The sequence below is a fragment of the Gekko japonicus genome, unplaced genomic scaffold (genome assembly GCF_001447785.1).
Source record: "Gekko japonicus isolate JY-2015 unplaced genomic scaffold, Gekko_japonicus_V1.1 scaffold3673, whole genome shotgun sequence".
In the NCBI taxonomy this organism is placed as follows: domain Eukaryota; kingdom Metazoa; phylum Chordata; class Lepidosauria; order Squamata; family Gekkonidae; genus Gekko; species Gekko japonicus.
The window spans coordinates 75,158-90,391 of NW_015166542.1; the positions used below are offsets into that span (position 1 = coordinate 75,158).

The 15,234-nt window shown below is 57.7% G+C and overlaps 3 protein-coding genes across 3 annotated transcripts; 2 read left to right on the forward strand and 1 right to left on the reverse strand.

The window, feature by feature from the left end:
• The first annotated feature begins 187 nt into the window (after positions 1-187).
• SNX21 (sorting nexin family member 21) lies at positions 188-3,482 on the forward strand. Its single transcript, XM_015412332.1, has 4 exons — positions 188-198; positions 1,446-1,751; positions 2,162-2,319; positions 2,788-3,482. The coding sequence occupies exons 2-4, from the start codon at positions 1,469-1,471 to the stop codon at positions 3,457-3,459; spliced, it is 1,113 nt and encodes a 370-aa protein (XP_015267818.1). The 5' UTR covers positions 188-198; positions 1,446-1,468; the 3' UTR covers positions 3,460-3,482.
• A 703-nt stretch (positions 3,483-4,185) lies between these two features.
• On the reverse strand, positions 4,186-8,093 carry ACOT8 (acyl-CoA thioesterase 8). Its single transcript, XM_015412333.1, has 6 exons — positions 7,849-8,093; positions 7,336-7,472; positions 6,477-6,702; positions 5,884-6,041; positions 4,424-4,612; positions 4,186-4,323 (listed from the first exon to the last, which is right to left on the reverse strand). The coding sequence occupies exons 1-6, from the start codon at positions 8,016-8,018 to the stop codon at positions 4,205-4,207; spliced, it is 999 nt and encodes a 332-aa protein (XP_015267819.1). The 5' UTR covers positions 8,019-8,093; the 3' UTR covers positions 4,186-4,204.
• Positions 8,094-8,462: 369 nt separating this feature from the next.
• On the forward strand, positions 8,463-14,632 carry ZSWIM3 (zinc finger, SWIM-type containing 3). Its single transcript, XM_015412324.1, has 2 exons — positions 8,463-8,923; positions 12,318-14,632. The coding sequence occupies exons 1-2, from the start codon at positions 8,769-8,771 to the stop codon at positions 14,434-14,436; spliced, it is 2,274 nt and encodes a 757-aa protein (XP_015267810.1). The 5' UTR covers positions 8,463-8,768; the 3' UTR covers positions 14,437-14,632.
• Positions 14,633-15,234: the final 602 nt, after the last annotated feature.

The following is a 15,234-nucleotide window of genomic DNA, read 5'->3' on the forward strand; positions in this document are numbered from 1 at the left end:
GGCCTGGGCAAGCGGCCCCGCGCCGCCGCCCGCCCGCGCACTTTGCTAGCCGCCGCCGGGGAAAGTTGGGCGGCCCTTCCCGGGGGCGGGTAGACCCGAATACTGGGCGGAGGGGGTTGGGGCGCCCAAGCTGGGTACTCCCCGGGCCCGGGCACGCCCTGCCCTCCTTCCCCAAGAGGCGAGCCAAGTGGCACGCAGGTAGGCGGAGGAGAGGCTGCCCGCTTGGGAAAGAGGCGACTTTGGAGGGCACCGGGCGACCTGAGTGCCCGGCCCAGAGTCCCCTTCCCGCGGCCACAGGTGAGCGGTGGGAGGGCTGTGAAGGGGGCCCGGGGAGAGGGGGTCGGAGAGGGCGCTCCAGGGCCAGCGGCAGGAGGCAAGGTCAAGGGAGGCCCTCCGTCTCTGGGCCCTGGCTCCGGCCACCCTGGGCTGCCCTTCGGTTGTCCCGGAAGGCTTCCGCTGGAGGGGGGGGGGTGCTCTCGAATGCTCCCTCTCAGTAGTGGAGTCTGGTGAGCAAAAATGCAATTTTGTGAGCCCCTGGCATTGAAGTGGTGAGCGAGCGGCTTGACTACTGCATAAATTAGCTTGCTCCGGAGCCCTCCTTCCTGAGCTAAGACAGAAATGTGTGAGCCGGAGGCTAAAAGAACTGTGAGCCGGCTCACACAAACTCAGCTTGGAGGAAACACTGGTGCTCTCCCCCCTGCACCTCCAGCCCGTTCCCCTCCAACGAATGGCCTGAGGTCTCCTGCCGGGGGACCTTGAACCAAACAAGGGCATTTTTAAAACCTTCACTGCCTGTTGGTTTTTCAGGCATTCTTTGGAGGGCCTCGCCCCCTCCTCGGGCGGCCACAAGATCCTCTTTCACACCGGACCTGCGGGGAGAACCAAGCCGGGGCTCCGGGAAGCAGCTCAGCTATGGGATGTGGGGTGGGGGGAGATACTCAAAGGGCCTGCAGGCAAGCAATGCTCCCTCTAAGCTGTGGAGTCCTGTGAGCAAAAATTCTACTTTGTGAGCTGCTGGCATTAAAGTGGTGAGCGAGCGATTGGGCTGCTGCATCAATTAGTGTGCTCTGGAGCCCCATCATTCCTGAGCTAAGACAAAAATGTGTGAGCTGGAGGCTAAAAGACTGTGAGCTGGCTCACACTGACTCAGCTTAGAGGGAACACTGCTCCCAAGCCACACTGAGAGTAGACAGACCGATCCAGTTCACATGAACACGTGAAGCTGCCGCAATACTGTATCAGACACACACACACACCCCGGTCCATGAAAGTCCATATTGGTCTACTCAGACTGGCAGCGGCTCTCCAGTGTCTCAGGCGGGGGTCTTTCGCCTCCCCTCCTGCAACTGGAGATGCTGAACCGGGGAGCTTCCGCGTGCCGAGCAGCGGCTCTGCCCCTGAGCCAGGGCCTCTCGAGGTCCGTTGTGACCGGCTCTCCCTTGCAGGGTCCCCCGGCTGCCACGGCACCATGGCCTCACGCATCCTGCACCGCCTGCGGCACGCGCTGACTGGGGAAGGGGAGCAGGAGGGGCTGCCGGCCTGCGGCTTGGAAGCCGAAGAGTTTCCGGAGAGCTCCGAGCTGGAGGACGACACAGAGGGCCTCTCCACGCGCCTCAGCGGGACGCTGAGCTTCACCAGCAACTATGAGGAGGAGGACGAAGCGGAGGAGGAAGCCGCCCCCGGTGGGATTAGACCGGGCCCGGGAGACACCCAGGATTCAGAGCTGCTGGGGGTGGCCCCGGAGGATGGAGGTAGGGGTCTGGAGCAGGAAGGGGGGCACGACCCCACCAACAGGGGCCGGTCTTTAGCCCCCTGGCAACAGCTGGCATCAGAAACTAGCCGAGGTGGCCGCCTGCGGACCCTTGACTGCAGAGGATGCCTCCAGTTGGCAATATCGGGGTGAGGGTGGGGTGTTCCCATCAAGCAGAAGTGGCCTTCCCGGGTGGGGGTGGGTAGCACCCAAGCCACCGCCATGCATTCCAGGCCAGGAGGAAGGCCCCACGGAGTCTTTGTCTATTGTAGGTATGCAGGGCTGTCTTTCAGTTATGCTCCTGCAGAGTGTCGGGGGTTGGACTAGATGACCGGCAAGGTCCCTTCCGACTCTTAACATTCTATGATTCTTTGCTCCCTCTCTTGTCGTCGTCGTCCCCCTTTGGCGCAGAGCACAGCCCCCCCTTGGCCGAGCGCCAGGGCAGCAACATGCTCACCCGGCAGCTGCAAGAGCTCTGGCGGAAGTCGCGGGGCAGCCTCATGCCCCAGCGCCTCCTCTTCGAGGTGACCAGCGCCAACGTGGTCAACGAGCGCAGCTCCAAGTACGTGGTGAGTGAGGAGGCGGGAGGCCCCCGGTCTGTGGGGGGGGGGACGGTTCGGTGCTCCCTCGAGCCCCGCCCCGCCCCCTGCTCTGGGAAGGAATCCGGAGACCCTCCTCTCCGGCGTAGCTCAGGGCTGCTGCAGCGGGGAGAGGAGAAGGGCCTGCCGGGACGGGGCCTCCCTTGCTGCCCTCCACCAGGCTCTCGTGGGGGCCTCTTTGCCTTCTGGGGAGGGGGGAGCTGGCGGGTCCTGGCCCACCTGATTCTTGTCTTCCTTCCTCCCTGCTGCGGCTGGCGCACGGCCGGCTCAGAAGAGCCTCAGGTAATTCGCGTCAGAGGCTGCTTCTGCTTCCCCCGCCTTAGGGGCATGCATGCGGGTGTGGTCCGGGGGAGAGGGGGGATGTTCTGTCCCGCTAGAGGGATCGGGTGGCTCCTGGGTGCCGCCACCCCCCCCTCACCTCTCCTGTCCCGCCCGCAGCTCTACACCGTCTACCTGATCCGGGCGGGGCAGTTTGACAAGGCCCCCGCCACCATCACCCGGCGCTACTCGGACTTTGAGCAGCTGAACCGGCACCTGCGCCGCCGCTTCAGCGGCGACATGGCCGGCGTCTCCTTCCCGCGGAAGCGGCTGCGGCGCAACTTTACCGCCGAGACGATCGCCAAGCGCAGCCGGGCCTTCGAGCAGTTCCTCTCCCACCTGCACTCCCTGCCCGAGATCCGCCACTCCGCCGAGTTCCAGCAGTTCTTCTTCTTGAGCGACCTGCGGGCAGCACAGCGCCTGACATGCACGGGCCTGTACTGCGAGGCGCTGGCGGCGTGGACCAACGCCCACCGGCTGCAGGACAAGCTGGGCGCGTGCCGCACGGGCCACTTCTTGCTGACCCTGGCAGGGCTGGCCGTCTGCCACCAGGAGCTGGAGCAGCTGGCCGAGGCCCACGCTGCCAGCGAGCAGGCCCTGCAGCTCCTGGAGGCCCAGAACAGCCACCCGCTGCTGGCCCCCTTCCTGCAGGCCCACGTCCACCTGACCTGGATGCTGGGTCAGGACAAGCGGCAGGCGGAAGCCCGCCTCCAAAGCCTGCAGGACGCCGGCCTGGCCGGGCCACAGCCCCCGACCCTGAAGGAGCTCCTCGTCAAGCAGCCGCTGCCCTGAGTCTGCGGGAGGACGTGCGGGAGGACCGTCTGGCTGGCACTGCCAGGGACAGGAGTCGGACTGCTCCCCCGGCCTAGCTCGCTGGTCGCCATCTCTGCCGGGGGAGGAAGGGGTGCAGGAGATTTGACCCGGGGTTCTTAATAGTACTTGAATGCTTGAGGGGGACAAGGGACAACCGTCTGCCTCACAGGATGACACTAACCCCTGCCCCGCACAGGCAGGAAAGCCACAGGGCAGGTAGGGAACCCGTCAGCTAGCAGAGGCGGCTTCTTCCAGCCCCCACTGCTGCTGCTGCTTTGGGAGGGAAGTCCCATGGAGGTGCTGCTGCCACTGCTGGGAAAATGACAAAGGGAACCTGGGGGAGGGGTGCTGCCATGGAACTTCCTTCCCCTTGGCGGCATGAGCCCCCCGGCAGTGGCGTGGTCTCTCCAGCAACAAGGGGGAAGTTGTCGCACTGTTGCCACAGCATCCCCCCCCCCCAATAACGGTGCAATAAGAAAGGGCCCCTCCTTGTCACAGGAGACCAGAGCCTCACGGGAAGCCTCAGTCACTTTATTAGCCATAGGAAGAGTCTGCAATTAACAAGCCCAATAAAATAAGTGCTACCGACCCTGGTTTGTGTGTGGATTTCTTTGCACCTGCCCTGTTCCGTCCCCTCCCCGCCCCAACCCTGCCAGCTGCCTCCATAGGTGAGCCATTAAGTCCAGGAGGACCCAGCAGAAGCTGGGGGGGGGGGAGGCATTTGCTAGAGTTTGCTCTCGGTGGGAGGCGCCTGCACTCTGATGACTCCTTCCTGGGCGCAGCTGACTGCCAGCACGCCATCCCTGCGCCACAGCCGTCCGTGCACCAGCCCTCGGCAGCCGCCTGCGAGTGAGAGAGAGAAGGGGGTGGGGGTGACTGCAGCAGCTGTAGACCCAAGTACTGCCTGAGCCCCGTCCCATCCCCGTGCACAGGCAGCACCTACCGGCCCAGGGGCTCTCGCATTCGTACAGCATCCAGTGGTCAGCTCGGAAGGGGGCATGGAACCACATGGAGTGATCCAGCGAGACCATGAATCGGACGCGGTGGCGGTGAGGTAGCAAGGCTGTGCCCAGGAATGCGTAGTCGGAGATGTAGGCGGCCACGCAGCAGTGCAGCTTCATGTCACAGTCGCCTGTAAGCCAAATAGGGACCCCAAGCGTATGTGATATACAGAAATACAAACTGCAAGGGTAAACCATCAAAAAATTCACAAATTTCACAAGTTACCAGTAGACATGAGTCTACTGCAACATAGTTATAGTAAGTCAATTGATAAAGTAGAATTGGTGGTCACAATTCAAAAGCACAAGTTGCCATACAAACATTTAACAAGAGAAGGTATGACAATTCAATGGTAGGGGAAAAAAATCCAACAGTAGACGACTCTATATCCTTTCAGTATAATAGTGTCCAAAAGACCTCAAAGTCCACACAAACAAGGCAGAGGATGTCCCATTGCACAAAGAAACTTCTGCAGCCAAAAACGTCCTTCCTAGGTATGCCAGACGTTTCAAAGCATTCTCCCTCAGTTATACGGCTGAAAAATGGAACCTGATTCCATAATAATCTAGGCACAGCTCATGTCTCAAACGGATAATTATGTTGCAATAGATTGATGTCTACTGGTAACTTGTGAAATGTGTACATTTTTTGATGGTCTACCCTTGCGGTTTGTATTTCTGTGCAGTCGTCTGTAAGGCACAGGTTCCCCCCTCAGAGCCCAGCCCTATTTTTCTCGGAAGAAGGCCAAAGGACACCTGGGGCATGAAGTGGTGTCTTGCCAGCACCAGCTGGTCTGCGAAGCAACATTATGCCATGCCTGAGCCAGCTGCTGGCATCCCAGTCCAAACAGGCAGAAAGGTGCAAACGACCCATAAGGCAAGTTTCAAGCCCTCACAGCTGTGGAGGTACAGCTTAAGCCACTGGGGACACAGCCGTGCCAGTCTTTTGCAACAAAAACCAGACTGGAGGAAGTGATCTCTACACAAGCTTAGGCAGGCACCAAAACCTGGTCACAAGGCTACATCTCCAGTTGCAGAGTTGAAGCCAGCATTTCTCCCTCCGGCCCTCAATCAGCGTGGTGTAGTGGTTAAGAGCAGTGGACTCTAATCTGGAGAACCAGGTTGGATTCCTCACTCCTCCTCCACATAAAACCTGTTGAGTGACTTTGGGCCAGTCCCAATTCTCTCCAAACTCAGCCCCACCCACCTCACAGGAGGGAGAGGAAGGGAAGGCAATCGTAAACTGCTTTGAGACTCCTTTGGGTAGAGAAACGTGGGGTATAAAAACCAACTCTTCTTCAATCAGGAAATTCAAGCAAAGTGTACAGGAGCATGGTGTTTCGTAGCCCCAAAGTCTGCTGTGGGGCAGATCCTGAGGGTGCCAACACACAGGGCTTCTTACCAATGTGGCCTCGGGCCCGGACCCAAAAAAGCTGCTTGGGCTCCTGGGGGTTCTGGTGGAACAGGTCAGGCGGGTTGACCGGCTTCATCTCAATGGGGACCTCTTGCGCCAGCATCTTGTTGAGTCCCCGTCGGTACTTCTCCATGAGGTTTGGGTCCCTTTGAAAAGGAAGAGGCCAGGCTGGGAAGAGACGTGTGAGCAGAACCCGGGCTCCACCCAGCGGGGGAGACTGGAGCACCAGCCGGACCTCAAGAGCTGCCGACGCTGTTTCCCTGCCTAAACTCCATATACAAACTGGGCCTAGCAGGAGCTAACACGGTTCAAAGATTGTGGTGGCTCCAAGCATCTTGTATTGTGCAAGACAGAAGGAACACGGACCCAGGGCAAACCCAAGGTGAGTTTTTAACAGGATGCAAAGTACAAAGCAAAGCCTGGTTGTCCGACCAAAGGTTCTTGCCATGATACAGAATGTCAGAGAAGCCGAAACAGGCCTGGGCCACCCGGTGGCATGAGAGCCAACTGCACCGGAGCAGCCTGGCATCTTTGGCTGATCCTGCTCATGCCATGGTGTACCCCCTCCCTGCTATACTCACTGCAGGTACTGCTGGATGAGTTCCTCCTGGGTCTGCAGCTCCTCTGGGAGGGGCACGTCAGGCATGTGGAACTGGTGCTGCACGGGGCTGGCTTGAACCTCTTGGAAGGAGGCCTGGCAGATGAAGATGGCCTTCCCATGCTGGATGGCCTTGACTGAGCGCACGGAGAAGCTGCGGCCTGTGCGGGTGCGCTCGACCTGATAGAGGACCGGCACTGACGGGTCCCCTGTGAGCAGAGGGTGCTGCTGTTAGTGCCAGCTAAGCTGATAACACCAGCACTGAGAAGCAGGCTAGAGCAGTCCAGCTGGACCGTCACCACAGCCTGACTAGTCCAGCGCCAGTCAGATGCTGCAGGAAAGCCCTTGCTGGCATCTGGAGGCGCCATTTCTGTGATCAGATCCAATAAGAACTGATCACACACACACACACAGACCCTTTTAATCTGGCTGAGGGCCATTGCACCATATGTCCAGGCAGTGAGTACCAAAAATGAGCCACTCCTGGTAGGAAGCCGCCCACCCTTTTGTCTCTTTCAAAACTGCTACTACTAAACAGTTCAATAAAATTCCAGGGTTAGGGTTGCCAACCTCCAAGTGGCGACGGGAGAACTCCTGGGATTGCAACTGATCAGTTCCCCTGGAGAAAATGGCCACGTTGGAAGGTGAACTCTATGGCATTCTAGCCCGTTGAAGCCCCTTTCCTTCCCTAAACCACGTTCTTCTCAGGCTCCAGGCTCCCTAAATCTCCCCCCCCCTCAAGCCAGCAACCCTCCCTGCTGAGCTCTGAGAAGGCGAACAAACTCTCTCCCTTCCCCCCCCCCCCAGCCCTTCGTGGGCCTCGGCCCCGCCCGCTCCCGCACCTGCTCGGACGAAGTAGCAGTGGAGTGAGTGGACCTGCAGCTCCTCGCCCACCGCCTTGGCGGCCGCCACCAGTGCCTGGCCCACGATCTGCCCGCCGAAGAGCCGCTGCGAGACGGGCACCCAGTAGTGCCTCCCCCTGCGCCGGCCAGACGGGGAGAGGGAAGAAAAAGAAGAAGAGATGGGGATTTATACCCTGCCTTTCACCACCCGAAGGCGTCTCGGAGCGAGCCTTTCCCTCCCCACAACAGACACCCTGTGAGGCAGGTGGGGCTGAGGGAGCTCTCCTGAGAGAACTTGTGACTGATCCAAGGTCACCCAGCTGGCTGCATGTGGAGGAGGAGGAGGAGGAGTGGGGGCATCGAAGCCGGTCCTCCCAGATCAGAGTCCGCGCTTCTAACCGTCACACCAAATTGTCGATGAGACCCCGCGATCGCCGCCGCCGGCCCCTGGCGCAGGCGGGAATCCAAGCGGTGCGTCTCCTCCCCACCCCCTGAAGTGGCCGCCCGACTGACCGGAAAAGGTCCAGGTCCAGCGGCTCCAGGTTCAGGACGCTGGTGACCAGGACGCTGCGCAGGTCCCCCGGCTGATCGGCCGCCGCCGCCGCCGCCTCCTTCTCGCCGGGAACGCCGCCGCCCTCCGCGGGGAGAACCCGGGAGCGACCGGCATCGGGACGCGCCGCCATCTTGCTCGGTCACATGACAGCCGCCTAGGCCGGAAGTGCGCCCGGCCGCGCTCGGAAGCGTCTTTCCCCAGGAGGCGGCGGCGACGGTGCGGCACTTCCTGCCGCGGCCCAGGGAAACAGGAAGTCCCCGCCCACCGGCCACCTGGGAGGCGGTTGGCGCGCCGGGTCGTCGCTCTGGGGTCACGTGGGGGCAGAACTCCCTTCCCCATTGGCCGAGCGGCTGCCGCTTCTTCGACATGGCCTCTGATTGGTCACTTCCACGGTGGGGGCGGTGCCTCCGCCTGGGTTATAGGAGGGCGAAGCGGCGTTGCTGGGGCCCTGTCTGTGGTGCGGGTGCGAGGGGAAGGGCTGGGGAGGGGCGCTGCGGGCGGCGAGGGGTTAAATGTTCCTCCACCCCCACTGGGTAGCAAGGGGTCAGGGGGGGGTTGAAGACCGGCCCTTGGGCTGGAAGGGGTTAAGCCTGGGGGGGGTGGATCAATCTCCCTCCTCCTCCTCCTGGAAGGGCCCCGCCCAACCCCGTAGCAGTGGGGGGTCAGGGGAGGACTAAGGAGCCCCCCCTTGACCTGAGGGGGAAAGGAGGTGCCAGTTGCAGGCAGGAAGGGGTCAAAGGGCTGGGCAGGGGGCCCTTCCAACCCCCCCACACACACCTTTTGGCCCTCAGGTGGGCAGGACAGAGAGCCCCTTGCCTGGAGGGATGCTGTGCTGAGGGGTGGGGCTCGGCCTCCCACCCTGGCCTAGGAGGGGGGGGCGATGGAGGTGGGCTCCTGCTTCAAGAACTACGAGGACTTCAAGGAGTGCTTCCAGACCTACAAGAAGGAGAACCGGCTGCAGTATGGCTTGAAGAACTGCGTCTCCGTCCGCTTTTACAATCGGAAGAACGGGACCAACATCCGGGAAGATGTGGTGTAAGTGGCTGGGGAGCTGGAGTGGCTCTTCTCCAGGTGGGGCTCGGGGATCTCCTGGAACTGCAACTGGCCTGTAGGCCGCAGCGATCAGTTCCCCCAGAGAAAATGGCTTCTTCGGAGGGCGGACTCTATGGCATTATGCCCTTCTGAGGTCCTGCCCTCCCTAGGCTCCGCACCCAGAACTTCAGGAGTTAGGCTTACCAAGTGGCGGCGGGGGATCCGCATGTCTTCACAGGATCCCTGCTGCGGGGACGGCGACACGCGTTGCACCGCCGTTGCCAGGATGTGACGCAACGCGTAGCTCTGGCAACGGGGCTGTTTGGAGTCCCGTTGTCAGAGCGACACGTAGCATCACATCCTGGCGATGGTGGGTGCAACGCGTGTCGCTGTCCCCGCGGCAGGGATCCTGTGAAGACATGCGGATCCCCCGCCGCCACTTGGTAAGCCTATCAGGAGTTTCAACCCAGAGTAGGCTGAACAAGGATCAACAAACCAGGCTTTGGCTGCTCTCTACACATGCCAGGTCCGCACACCTACCCAGTATTCTTTCAAGCAGGCCTGGCAAGCGTCTTGCTGTCTTGCCCTAGCAGGCTCACACACACCCTTGTTAATACACATGTCTTGTGGAACAAATTCAGCAGTTCCTGCGTCTTGCTAAGATTCCATGGTGTAGTGACTCTTCCTTCATAACTGGGACCCTCTAGTGGATGCAGAAATTCCAACGATGCGTATCGCAGCCTAGCTGTCCTCAAGATTTCCTTCTGCATGTTTTTATTTGCATGTAACAGCCTGATCAGAAGTTAGACCATTGGTTTGTCTAGCTAGGATTCTGTTACTTTTCCCTTCCACATCCGATGAACACTTTTCACTTTCAGCAAATGTTCCATATGTGGGGGAGCATAGTCTCCTCTTTCCTTTCAGAATGATGGACAGCAGCAGTGACTTCTGTGACGGTACCTCTTTTGTGTTTTGTGTGGTTAGGTGTGAAGTAGTTTTAAATTTCTTGTTTCTTTCTCTCACTTGAAGTATCTATTGCTGCCACCAGGAATTTAATTCCAGTCTTAAATTAACCTTTCCCATAGTATTGTGCCCAAGCTATAAGGCACCTTCGTTGGTCTATGTGGTTCTGAGGATAAGACTCTGGGTTAACAATAAATAAGATAAAACTTTATTGGTAAAAGAAGTGTATTGGTTACAGGATGATTTGTTAAGTTGCTTAGTAGCATCTTTCCCTTTTTCTCAGGTCTCTGTCAGCTTTTCCCCTCACATTCTTAAAATACTCAGATAATATTAGATTTTGCCTAAATGCCCCTTTAAGTATATGTTCTTCCTCTTTTAGAATCTTAATGCCTTTCCCAGCACCTCTGTATGATTCTATTTGGAAGACTGCTTCTCTGACTCTGTAGATTGACCACAACTGACAGCTACTGACTGCTGACAAAACACTTCAGACACAAACTCCAAACGGAACCCTCTGCCTTCTCTCTCTCCACACACACACAATTCCTAGCTCCACCCACACACTTTCAGTCACCCACCAATTACCTCACTCATCTCCCTCTTTCACCCTCCCCTTGTTCTTCTGACACTTACCAACCATTTTAAAGGAACATACACTTATAACTTGGAATCATTACAGCTTCTCTTTCCACTTGACTTTTGCTATAAGCACGGTCAAGCTTCCTGCAAAACTTCAGTGGAAGAGGCACAGGCATGCCATCCTGCGTAAATCCCTTGCATGTGGTGTAGGAGAGATGGGTCTTTTCCCAGCCTTGTGACCTCAGCTCCTGGCACATTTACCCAAGTGTTAGTGGTGGTATCAGGCCGCCACATCTGGAGAGGCTGCAGAGAGCTGTCTCATTCTCTACTTGGGTGACGTCTGTAGCCCAGGCAGAGAACCAGACTGCTGTTCCTAGGGCCAAGGAGCACAGCATGATGCAGGCACAAGAATTAGGAAGGAGAAGGGCCGAGACTTGGCCTGGTAGCCCAGAGTGTCAGCTGTGAGTGGCTTCTCAGACTGCTAGGGAGTGCTGCAGACCTGGAGGGTGGAGCTGGGGAGTAGGTTGGGGCTGGCCTCCAAATTAGGGAGCATTCCAGGCAGCAGAGCCCATAGGCTGGCATTTGCCACCTCCCAAAGCCGCAGCAACCTGAGCTGCAGTGTTAGGAGAGTCAAGTAAAGAATAAATATACACTGCAAGAACCTTTTGTAAATTAACGTGTACTGTTTATCACTATTATTTTATAAAGTGCACTATTATAACATCCTTGTCAGGTACATATGTTCAGTACATTCAGTGTAGCAGTAACATTCATTCATTCAGTTTAACAACTACCAGTCAATTTAGCACCAGTATTTTAAAAGTCAAGCCCCAACGGGAGTTTCCAGAATTACAAGCCCGCTTCTACTTGCATGAAGTCTTCCAAAAGGGGGCTGCATGAATGACAGGAGCGCTCCGTCCATTAATTTTTAACTGCACAATGTGTCTTTTGTAGGACCGGCAATAAGCATCAATGCAACTATAAATGAAAGCCCCCCCCCCCCTTTGGAAGACTTCATGCAAGTAGAAGCGGGCTTTTAATTCTGGAAACTCCGGTTGGGGCTTGACTTTTAAAATACTGGTGCTAAATTGACTGGTAGTTGTTAAACTGAATGAATGAATGTTACTGCTACACTGAATGTACTGAACATATGTACCTGACAAGGATGTTATAATAGTGCACTTTATAAAATAATAGTGATAAACAGTACACGTTAATTTACAAAAGGTTCTTGCAGTGTATATTTATTCTTTACTTGACTCTCCTAACACTGCCACAGCTGCACTGGTGGTGCCCACAGTGAGGAACTGGGGCCTGACTTGCAGTTTCCTGATCGCCACCGGGACATGAGGTAGGCTGGCCAAAGGAAAGACTATCTCCTTCCATGTGTCACTGTGTGCCAACTACAGTCGTCGGGCAGCCATCCGTTGGTTATCTTGCCACTCAGGGTGGCGCGTCTGGCATCAACCAGAGCCTAGGCCTTTCCCCATCATGGCCCCTGCTCTGTGGAAGGGGCTCTCTGAAGGGTAGGGGGGCCTCCACTTTCAGGAGGTGCTGCAAGGCTTTTGAGGGGGGTTGAATAGCAGGCATCTTTCAACAGGGGGAGGGATTTGGGGCTTGCTGTTTTATTTTCGGTTCAAGCTGAAGATATTTTAACTGTTATTAGCTGCCTTTGAACCAAGAGGAAAGGCAGGATATAAATGTTTTGATCAAGAAGGAGGGAAGGGCGGAAGACTTGCCCGAGGCTGGCAAACGTACGGCTCACTGGGTCTTTGCTCTGGGGTCCTGCGGTCAGCACAGGCTTGGGATGAGTGCCCCGTCTCACGCAGAACCCCCCTCTCTCTTCATCCCCCAGGTTCATGCAGGTGAAGTTTGGCTGCGGCCGGTCGAGGGAGTACAGCAAGAAGAGGAAGCAACATCCCCAGCTGTGCCCGGCGTATTTGGTCCTCCAGTATAACGAGGAGCTGGACCGGCTGGTGATCAGCGAGCTGAACAGCAACCACGTCCATGCAGAATCGAAGACTTCCCTGACCTCTTGTGATCCGCCTCCGGTGACCAGAATGACTGCCCAGAAGTCTGGCTGCAAAGCCCAAGGCAGCCCCCCAGCAAAGCTGCGTAGGCAGCAGCCTGCAGAGGTGGAAGGCAGCAGCCAGAGCAACGGGCTGAGTGCGAAGGTCCCCACGGAGAGTCACGCAAGGGTGAAGGTGGAAGTGGATTCGGACAGTCACGCAACGGTGAAGGTGGAAATGGATTCGGAGGAATCTCTGCCTCCATCGCCCCACGAAGGTTCAGAGATCCCCGAGGCAGAGAAGGAAAGTCCTCCCAACTCTGCTCTGTTCCGCGTTGGTGAAGTGATGAAAAACTTCCTGCGGGTGGACATGGGATCTTTGGCCTCCATCAGCGCGGGCAGTGACCAGGCCCTGGAAAGACTGAACTTCCAGACGAGCAAAATGAAGAGCTTGTTCGTGAAGTTCCCCGAGAGCCTCCTGCTGCATCAGGTGCAGAGGGAACGGGGCCACCTGCTGTACGCCTTCCTTGTGGAAAGCAAGGACCGGGTGGGGAAGCTTGTGCACTTTGCCATCCTGAGGGAGGACACGGCAGAGAACGCCAGGAAAATGTTCTCTGTCTTCAAGGAGTTCAACCCCGAGTGGCAGAAGATCAAGGTGGTCTTTGTGGACGTGTCCTTCCTCCACCGGCCCGTTCTGCAGGAGCTCTTCCCTTCCGCGCAGGTGCTCCTCTCTGTCTACCACACGGTGCGACTCCTGGAGAAGAAGCTGAAGGAGTCCCGCGCTTCCTTCTCCGTCAAGCAGAACCTGAGGCTGGCCCTGAGGGAGGCTGTCTTCTCCACCTCCAACACTAACCTGGAGACGCTGTCTCAGCAGGTCAAGCGGCTGATCGACCGGGAGCTGTACAGCTATCTCCAGGCCAACTGGTTCTCCTGCGAGATGCTGTGGTACATGCATGCCAAGAAGGGCCTCCATTCCTGCAGCACCTACATAGACAGCCTGGACCTCATCACCCAAAAGCTCGCCAACCTTTTCAGCACGCGGTTCTCCCTGGAGATCAACATCCTCCGCTTTGTGGAATACGCAGACTGCTTCAACACCAAAGGCCTGGAGCACTTGAACCAGGGCTCCGCTAGTGTGGGGGAGGACGGCCGCAGCGGCCTTATGGAGGAGCTCAAGACGACACAGACCCGAGCCTCCGTCCGGCGTGGTTCCAGCACCGCCTCTCAGCAGTCCCCCGTCGCCAGGCCTCTGAAGCAGCTGACCAGATTCTCTCCCGCCAAGCCCGTCTCCACCATGCTGGTCGCTCTGCGGGAGACCTGCACTGACCTCGCCTACCAGCTGTGTCTGAACGAGTGGGACGTCGTGCAGAAGTCCACCCAACTGATGACCTCCACCAAGAGCAAGACGAAGGTCCAGCTGCTGGAGGAGACGCACCAGGTGAGCAGAGACTGCCGGAGGTGCACCTGCTACTTCCACTGCCGCTACCAGCTCCCCTGCCGGCACATCCTGTCGGTGCTTCACGCCAACCGGCAGGTGGTGGAGGAGGGGATGGTGTGCAAGCGCTGGCAGAAGAAGTACCAGCATCTCTCCACTTGGGGGGAGAACCTGCCCGAGTGCCCGGCGCCCTCTAGAGGCACCCCGGGGGCACTGTCCGAGGAACGGCGGGACAAAATCCTCTCTCTCAGCAAGGAGCTGGGTAACCTCCTGCTGCAGAGCGAGGGGGAGGAACTTGAGGAGCGGACCTCCACGCTCAAGATGATTGTGGACATCTGGGCCAAGTCCTGCGAGCTGCGGGAAGAGGAGGAAGAGGAGGCGGAGGGAAAGTACCTTAGTGCGCAGAACATGGAGGATCTCCCTTTCCTCTGGGTGAAGAAGGAAGAGATGGAAGTGGAGGTGGCCGAAGCAACTCCCAGGGCATCTGCGGAGGATGGCCAGACCTTTCAGCTGCCTCCACAAGCAGTCTAGCCTGCAGTGGTCACGCTTCACGCCCACAGTGGTTCTTCCTTCCTCTGTAAAGAAACTCAGGGTAACTGTGAGCTTCTCAGCAATATCACTGATCCTTCCTCTGCCCCTGCTAGGGAAACGTTTAAACAGTCGGAGTTCATTCCTGCCCTGGATGCAACGGAGGCCCGCAGAGCTAACGCTCTCCCCCCCCCCCCCCCCCCCCCCCCCGTCTCAAGGCGGGGCAGAGCCCAAAAGCCTCCAGATTTGCAGTGTACAGCTGCGGCCTTGACAATCGGGAAGGCTTTGCTGCGTATGGAAGGCTTTTATCCACAGGCCCACCTGTTCTGGGGTTTCCGTGTGCTTCTTACCTTTCTTTTTCATAGAAACAAGCACTGCTGCTCTTGCGTAACTTGGTAATTGGGACAGAGAGCCCCAGAACATTTGTGTCCTGCGGATCTCCGAGCCCGATGCACGCCAGCATCGCCGTCTTCAGATCTTGCTCTTCTGCCGTGGTACTCGCGGGGTGGAGGCTGGGCCCTCATTTCCCCCTAGAAAACAAGGCCAGGGGCAGGACGGTTGATCTGGAGCTTTCGTTCTTGGTTCTGAAGCCTCTGCTCGCAGTGGCGAGTTTTGCTGCTACGTATGTAGACCAAATTAATTGTTGGAAATACAAATGTGCTTCTTTGGTGCTGAGTTTATTGTCTGTTTTGCCTGGCGAGCGAGTCTTTGTCCTGCACCCTTGCAGCACTCCAGAACTGAACATGTGACACACAAACCACACCGCAGCCATGCGGGGACTCCCTGCACATGCACTTTTCA